This window comes from Pyrus communis, chromosome 7, assembly GCF_963583255.1.
Source record: "Pyrus communis chromosome 7, drPyrComm1.1, whole genome shotgun sequence".
NCBI classification, from domain to species: domain Eukaryota; kingdom Viridiplantae; phylum Streptophyta; class Magnoliopsida; order Rosales; family Rosaceae; genus Pyrus; species Pyrus communis.
In genome coordinates, this window is record NC_084809.1 from 13,769,303 (window position 1) to 13,777,493 (window position 8,191).

An 8,191-nucleotide genomic window follows, 5' to 3' on the forward strand; every position below is an offset into this window, starting at 1 on the left:
TGAATGTTTATCAAACACAAAAATAGCTCCCAGCTTTTTTGATACCGGTTTTTTCAGAATCACCTGAGTATCAAACCAGATCTTAATTGGATACAGAGCCTATCACATTTTCTAATCAACCACACTTGTCACGTTCAGATAACTAATAACATATTTAGCGTATCGAAAGGAGAATGATGACATACTTTGGAACCAATCCGCGTGTTGTGCAGCCTTGCTCTTATATAAAATGAGATGCTACGGAACCAATATTCGGTGTCTTGTATCCCAAAGATGTCACGGACAATGAAGCAACTCTTCCTCTTTGCAGCGCAGCTTGGTGGTTTTGCTCTCAATCTTTTGCTCCTAGTTCATGCCCAAGATCAATCAGGTATGAATTCTAAATACAGTATTATAATAAAGTTAAGGGTTTTTATCACAAATGATCACTGAAATTGACCCATTCCATCAAAATGATCTCTGACCCCGTCCCGCTTCTCCACCATCGATATGCTCTAATGCAAACGTTCTCCCAATAGATTTGTAAGTATTTGAATTATCCGATGAAGCTCGCAGCTTCATGATTAGAAAAGCACTCTTCTTTTCTCCTTGTTCTGCATGTGCGTCTGTACATGCTTCAATTTCGCAGTGAGCGCAATCATGCGGCCTTGAATCTCCAAGAATGCAGCTCTGTTGGCTCCGTCGACCATTTTTCCCAAGATTGAATCTTTTTGAGTTCTTGGTTTTAGTTTGTTTATGGGCCTCAAATCTGGAAGAAGAGGTGGCTGTGAAACAAAATCCAGGTCCCATGCGCTCTCATTGGCTATGAAAAGCGTATGACAAACCCATGGGACCTACCCCTTGATTAACCCCACAAAAATCCCAAAAAAAGTCGAAAAAACATATTAATGGTGGGGAAGTAGAAGATGAACAGTAGTGTTCATAATTTTTTTAGTTTTTAATTGTACAAATAAAAATTGTTTTTTATTATTTAAATATTTTCAATTCACATGTCAATATTTAATTGATTTATGGGATCCAATCATGCGCTGCATAAGCACATGACATAATTTTTTATGAAATTATAATAGAATGACCACATTGATATGTGAAATCTATTTTCAAGGACTACATTGATCGATTTTCAATTTCATGAACTATGTTGATCAATTTCATGACCATTTGTGATAAAAATCTAAAAAGTTAATAAACAATTAAGAACTATTTTCTTATATTTGTAATATATCTGTGCCAGGCTTCATTAGCATAGATTGTGGCCTAGGGAAAGATTCCAGGTATAATGCAAGTGGGACAGGCATTAACTATATTTCAGATGAAAACTTCGTAGCCACTGGTGAACGGAAGCATGTGTCGCCTGAATACAAAGACAAGTACTCCCATTCATACAACTCTCTTAGAAGCTTCCCTGAAGGAATCCGAAACTGCTACAAAATAAACGTTACAAGTAAAACCAAGTATTTGATCAGAGCAGGTTTCTTATATGGGAATTATGATCGACAAAATGAATTACCCGAGTTTGAGATACACATTGGACCTAACTTGTGGGATACAGTGAACTGGTTGCGCAATTCGTCGGAAGCAAAATATGCCGAGCTCATACATGTCCCTCTGCGAAACTACGTACATGTTTGTCTGGTGAAGACAGGCTCCGGGGTTCCATTTATATCATCTATAGATCTCAGGCCTTTAACCGATGCCGCGTACAAAACAGTAAAAGGGTCCTTATCACTTATCGATCGGCTTGACACTGGTCTAACAGCTGACCCTGGGGAGTACAGGTGAGTGATTTGCATGTTTACTATTGTCCCCAATTTAACCACATATAGACCTGGTTTGGTACTGAGGTGATTCTGAAAAAAGCTGCTATCAAAAAAAGCTGGGAGCTGTTTTTGTGTTTGGTAAACACTCAGCTTCAGCTTTTTTTCACAGTTTTGGATGAAAAAAAGCCAAAAACAAGAAGCTGCAAAACCTAGCTTTGAAAAAGCGGTTTTTTTTCACATTTGTTTTACATAAAAGTTTACCAAACACTCTAATACTGCTTTTTTATTTTCAAAAGCACTTTTACAAAAAAGTTTACCAAACACTCTGCTGCTTTATTTTACAGCTGCTTATTTTCACAGCACAGCAGAAGCAGCTTTTTTTCAAAGCACAGCAATACCAAACCAGCCCATAGTCTGGCAGGATCTTTTTTTTTTTTTTCACGAAATGACTGTTACATAGTTGTAGAATCATTTATAAGCAGCAATTTATATTCTGTCTAGTCTTCGAGGTAGGAAATATAACATTCATCAACAGTGTATGCATGTATTAACACAATACCTTTATTTGTACAGGTATCCATATGATATCCATGATCGAGTCTGGAGATACATTGACGACGAGGGCTCTTGGACAAAATTAAATACCTCATCCACCATCCATTCAGAATTCGAGTATCAACCACCATCTGTCGTGATGGGCACAGCTGCAACGCCCAAGAGTTCAAATGGTTTGGACAAAATTAATATTTTCTGGGGGTCTTCTGACGACACTGAAGTACATCATGTTTACTTGCACTTTGCAGAAGTTGAAAAGCTCCAACCCAACCAGTCTAGACAGTTCAACATTACTACAAACGGAGAGCTGTGCCATGGGACACTTGCTCCTGATTATTTGTCCACAACGACAATATTCTGTACCGCTGAATCCTTGGGTGGATCAGGAGTAAAAAATAACTTCTCAATTATTAAGACTGGAAACTCTACCCTTCCACCCATCCTCAATGCCTACGAGATTTATAAAGTGAAAGAATTCTTAATATCAGATACCAACCAAGAAGATGGTGAGTCATATTGATTCCTTAAACAAGCTTAAATTCCTTGCTATTGGTTTATTGCCTCACCTAATATGTGAGTTTTATTAAGATCCTCTATTTGCTTGTGAAAATATTAGTTGAGGCTATCACAAACATCAAGTCAACCTATAATATTGAAAAGAACTGGCAAGGAGATCCTTGTAACCCTCAAGTTTACTCATGGGATGGTCTAAACTGTAGCTATCATGCAAATGATCCCCCAAGAATTATATCCTTGTAAGTATAAATATCTTCACACCAAATTGCAGATTAATTTTCAGTAATAATTTTATTGACGTTATGGACTTTGCAATCAGGAACTTGTCTTCCAGTGGATTACAAGGGGAGATTTCTCCTTCTCTGTCAAATCTAACAATGATACAGACATTGTAAGTGTATCTAAATAATCTGTAATTTTGTGTGAAAACATGTCTCAGTAATAATACGGCAAATGATCAATTATACCCAAAAAGAAATGACACAAATCATACTGGAAGAATTTCAGTCATCATAACCAGTTGTGTTAAATGAGTTGAGCTGCTCATTGCAGGGATTTATCAAACAACAACTTAAGAGGATCAATTCCAGAATTTTTGTCACAAATGCCGACGTTAAATGTCTTGTAAGTTATTTTGTTATAAATGTGTATGTGTGTGTGTGTGTGTGTGTGTGTGTGTTTGTATTTTGTTATTGTCTTATAGGCTTATTTACGCATTTGAAACTCAATATGAGTCTTGCACCATGTAACTTAAATTGTGTCACTTAACTTCCTAAAACTCAACTTGTTTTTCACTTTACACATGCGATCAAAGTCTGTTAAAAAATCCGTTAAAATTGGTGATATGATGCAAATATGACCCAGTTTTTGCCAAATGGATGCTACTAGAAAAAAGGTCCGCGCATTGCTGCGGGACTTAAATGCACCAGCCTTAACTACATGAATAAGACACATTTAACCTTAAAAAAATTCAACATAATCATGAATGAACAAAAATGATACATATAGGAAATTATAAAAAGTATTGTAACCGTAGATCCAAGAAATTATAAAAATTCATCCAGTTAAGAGACAATATAATAGTTGTGGGAAGGTGAGTATGGACCTAAGAATCTAAGATATACTTGATTTGCAATACCATTATAATACAAAAATTGATACAAAAATCTGAAATGAACATGAGGTCTTCTTAAGCTTTTCTCCCACCATATGGGGTCGGCTAACTTCGAATTACGAAAATCTATTTTCTTTTTTCAGTTTACATGTGTGTGTGAAAATCCAAATTCCAACTCATACGAACAGTAAGAGATGACAAAAGTGATTTCCCGAATTCATCAAACATTGAGAATTCATAACAAAATTGTGGGAAACAACTTCAACCTCCACTACACCATTCAAATTCCTAGTCTTTAAATTAAAAACCATAAGATTCCAACTTTCGTCCAAAAAATAAAGGTAAAACAATAATGTAAAAGAAAAAGCATACATTATCGAACCCAGCAATGTTCTTGTTCTCCACAAAGAACTCCGCCGGCGATTCTGCAGAAAAAATGGAAAGCATGTCTAATGAGTATTCAAACTAAAACATGCCAACAGAAAACGAAGGCAGAGAGAGAGAGAGGAGAGAGAGAAACTCTGTTCGAGAACGCTATCTTTGGGCTTTCTGGGCGTCTTCGATTGGCGTTTCTGTCGCTCTGTCTCCCTCTCCCTCTGTCTCTCTATCTCGATCCCCGAGTGGCATGGCCTCCCATCCCCGAAACCCTCACCGAACAAAGAATGAACAGGGGGTGGCAAGCTCGTAAATAAAGTGAAATGCACCCAAAATTGCACAGTGCCGTCCCCCTACTTTAAACTAAGTAAAGTAATGTGGATGCTACTTTCAAAAAAAAAACACTAAAATTCCATTTGTGAAATAAAGTAAAGTAAAGTAATGTGGATGCTATTACAAATTTGTTAAAAGTACCTAATGATGACCTTTTATTTTCTATTAAGTACCCAAAATTCTTTTTAATTTTCCAAACAAGTACCCAATTTATTGAAAATGTCATATTTATTAAGTCCTAGTTAATTTTTCTATTAAATGTACATGTGGCAAAACTGAGTTCAACCTATTGAAAATGTTACATTTAAATCCCAGTTAATTTTTCCGTTAATCCTATATCTTTTTATATATATGTCCTCATTTAGAAAGCATGGTAACTATATATGTACTGCTTAATCTACCTTTGCAGAAATTTGGAGAATAACAACCTCACAGGCTCAATTCCGGCGGTACTCATTGACAGATGGAAGGATGGTTTCATATCAATAAGGTGCGCCACCCTTTTTTCTGCGGAACGAGGATATTTGTTGAAGAAAATAGAGAATACTATATATTAAAATAGAAAAAATAAATACCCAGACAGCTGTAAGTTTTTTTTTTTTGTTTTTTTTTGAACAAAAGTACTTTGATAGCTTAATTGGGGAGAGAGAGAGCAAAAAAAAAAAAAAAAAAAGAGCTCAATAGATTAAAATATAGGGATGTGATATTTACATACCTCTTTTTACTTATCCCACATTTTTTTAGTTTTCGGCCATTGGATCAGATGAATTGAAGAATATCAATGAACATAAATTAACAAAGAGTGTGTGAAAAGTAAAAATAGATGTGTGGATAGCACATCCCAAAATATAATCCACCAGTCTTTTTTTCTTTTTTTAACTTCTTCCTCCCTAGAAATTTAAAATGATGTGCCATTCTGCAGAAACTTAAAGATATAAGAAAATGTGTTACAATTTTTATTTGGGAATTATATTATTATCTTTTACCATAATTGATTAAACAATACAATATTATTTTCGTATGTCAGTTTGTGCGAAAATCCAAACCTATCCGGAAATATTTATTGCGACAAGAAGAAGAACAGGAAGTACAATTTTTTTGTTCCGATGATGATTGTTTCGGTTGTTGCACTGTCAGTCCTCTTACTAAGTGCAGCAGCTATCTGGTGTCGGGCTGCTTCTAAAAGGAAAAGGCGACTTGGTAAGATTCCATATTTGTTAATGTCATCTTCTTCTGCAATAAATAATCACAAACAGAAGGTTTTGATTGTATAAGATGCTTATGAAAAATGTTATGATTGCAGGAAATAGCACAGATGCAAATGTAGCCATTCAGCATGGGTCATTTGAGCGAAAAGGGAGACAGTTTACGTACTCTGAGATAGTACAGATTACAGAGGAATTCAAGAGGGTTCTTGGAAAAGGCGGCTTCGGAACAGTTTATCACGGCCACATAGACGACACTCAGGTAGCTGTCAAGATGCTTTCACCGTCATCAGTGCAAGGGTTTCAGCAATTTCTCACAGAGGCATGTTTGTCATATTAAATAAACTAATCCCACAGTTTTTAGGATCAATATTAATCTTATTAAATTACATGTAGCGCTTCTGAACTACTAAATTACAGGTTGATCTTCTTATGAGAGTTCATCATAGAAATTTGACAAGTCTTGTTGGATATTGCAATGATGAAACCAACATAGGCCTGATCTACGAGTACATGGCCAATGGAAACCTGCGAGAACATCTTTCAGGTTGATGCAAATGAAATTACTCCGTACTAAATTTGCCATTCATTTCTTAATTAACTAGTACTTTTAAATTTTTTGGTAGTCCTTAATTTGATAATTCTATTTTCCTGGATCACCGACTTTATAAAATAAGATAGTTATATTTTTTTTATGGACGCAGGTAGCAGATCAAATATCTTGAGTTGGGGAGATAGACTTCAAATAGCAATAGAAGCTGCACAAGGTCTGTATAACTAACCAATCATATTATTTAGGCACACAAAAATGATACACCTAATATAGGTACGTCCCACATACAGTGGTACGTAAGGCTGAACTTTATTAGAGAGTATGTTAGCAAATCTTTGAGACTCTTGAGTTTTAGGAGCTTAAATACCAATCATTATTGATAACGAAATGGTATCTACTTTTTGAGAAGTTGTGTCTGGATTTTGAAAACAGGACTGGAGTATCTGCACTATGGCTGCAGTCCGCCTATAATCCACAGGGATGTGAAATCAACAAACATCTTGCTGAATGAAAAATTCGAAGCCAAACTCTCTGATTTTGGCATATCCAGAAGTTTCCCTACAGAGGATGGAACGCATATAACAACAACTGTCGCTGGCACTCCCGGGTACCTTGACCCTGAGTAAGAGTTTTTTTAATTTTTTTTGAGGCTAAGAGTTTTTTTAATTTTTTTTGAGGCATCGTCTTTATGTCCTTACTATATATGCAAACAAACTTAAATTATATAATCAACAAGAAGAATGAAGAAAGAAACTATAAATCATTTTGGAAAACATTTTATATTGGATGATACGATTTGAGGTACATGGTTTGGCTTGCAGGTATTACGCATCAAACAGATTGAATAAAGAAAGTGATGTTTATAGCTTTGGGATTGTACTGTTGGAGATTATCACAAGTCGACCTGTTTTTTCTAGAACGCATGAGCGGAGTTACATCAGTGAATGGTTCAGTTTCCTGCTTCGAAAAGGAGACATTTACAGTCTTGTTGATCCGAGGTTAGAAGGAAAATTCAATATTAACTCAGTCTGGAAAGCTGTGGAAATAGCAAATGCATGCGTATCTCCATCTGCCATCGAAAGGCTAAGCATGAGTCAGGTAGTGGTGGATCTAAAGGAGTGCTTGGCAACAGAACTCGCTCGAGCAAACCCGAGGCATGAAACTGAAATAAAAAATTCCATTGCTATGCTACAACCCTCACTTAGGTAGTAGTACTAAATATCTCAACCAAATATATAAAGAGAGAGTTTGGGATGCATTATTTTCCTCTTTGTAATAAATACCGTAGTTTTTTTTATGGACTGCAACTATTTTATAATCACATGACGTGCGTCTTTTCGTGAGAAAGGCGAAAATGAAGATGTGATCTAAACAACTATTATGTTGTTTGCCATTGAAGGTCCTAGCGATTAAGGATTAAGTTTAAATCAACTTCAAGTAGTTAATGATTGGTATCAAGAGAGTTTATTTAGATGTTCATTTTTCTAATTAAACAATAATGTCAAATCCACTTGAGCATTGCTATTATGAAAAGATAACGTTGTGAATACATTGATACAAAAATTGTAGGTACAATAACTTAGGGGTGTTGGAGAACAATTCAGAAATAAACAAAAAAATAACAGAAATAAACAGAACTTGAAATTCTAATATTTTATTAACCAAAAATACTTGATGTGCAGAATGAAATTATACAATAAATACATAAACTAATATAAGAATATCAATGATACTAACTTGATCACAGAAGGTAAAGGCTAGCGTAAAAGCTATGTCCTTC

The 8,191-nt window shown here is 35.4% G+C and overlaps 1 protein-coding gene across 1 annotated transcript; it reads left to right on the forward strand.

Moving 5' to 3' along the window:
- The first annotated feature begins 196 nt into the window (after nucleotides 1-196).
- LOC137739723 (LRR receptor-like serine/threonine-protein kinase IOS1) lies at nucleotides 197-7,804 on the forward strand. Its single transcript, XM_068479405.1, has 13 exons — nucleotides 197-370; nucleotides 1,235-1,778; nucleotides 2,334-2,821; nucleotides 2,932-3,070; nucleotides 3,151-3,222; nucleotides 3,384-3,455; nucleotides 5,063-5,143; nucleotides 5,681-5,853; nucleotides 5,957-6,180; nucleotides 6,279-6,405; nucleotides 6,563-6,625; nucleotides 6,844-7,033; nucleotides 7,233-7,804. Exons 1-13 carry the CDS (start codon nucleotides 235-237, stop codon nucleotides 7,618-7,620), a joined length of 2,697 nt encoding a protein of 898 aa, XP_068335506.1. The 5' UTR covers nucleotides 197-234; the 3' UTR covers nucleotides 7,621-7,804.
- The last annotated feature ends 387 nt before the right edge of the window (nucleotides 7,805-8,191 follow it).

Coding starts and splice junctions, on each gene's coding strand:
- LOC137739723 (XM_068479405.1), top strand. CDS start 235: ATGCTACGGAACCAATATTCGGTGTCTTGTATCCCAAAGATGTCACGG. Junction 5,854..5,956: donor TAAAAGGAAAAGGCGACTTG/GTAAGATTCCAT, acceptor TTATGATTGCAG/GAAATAGCACAGATGCAAAT. Junction 6,406..6,562: donor CCTGCGAGAACATCTTTCAG/GTTGATGCAAAT, acceptor TTATGGACGCAG/GTAGCAGATCAAATATCTTG.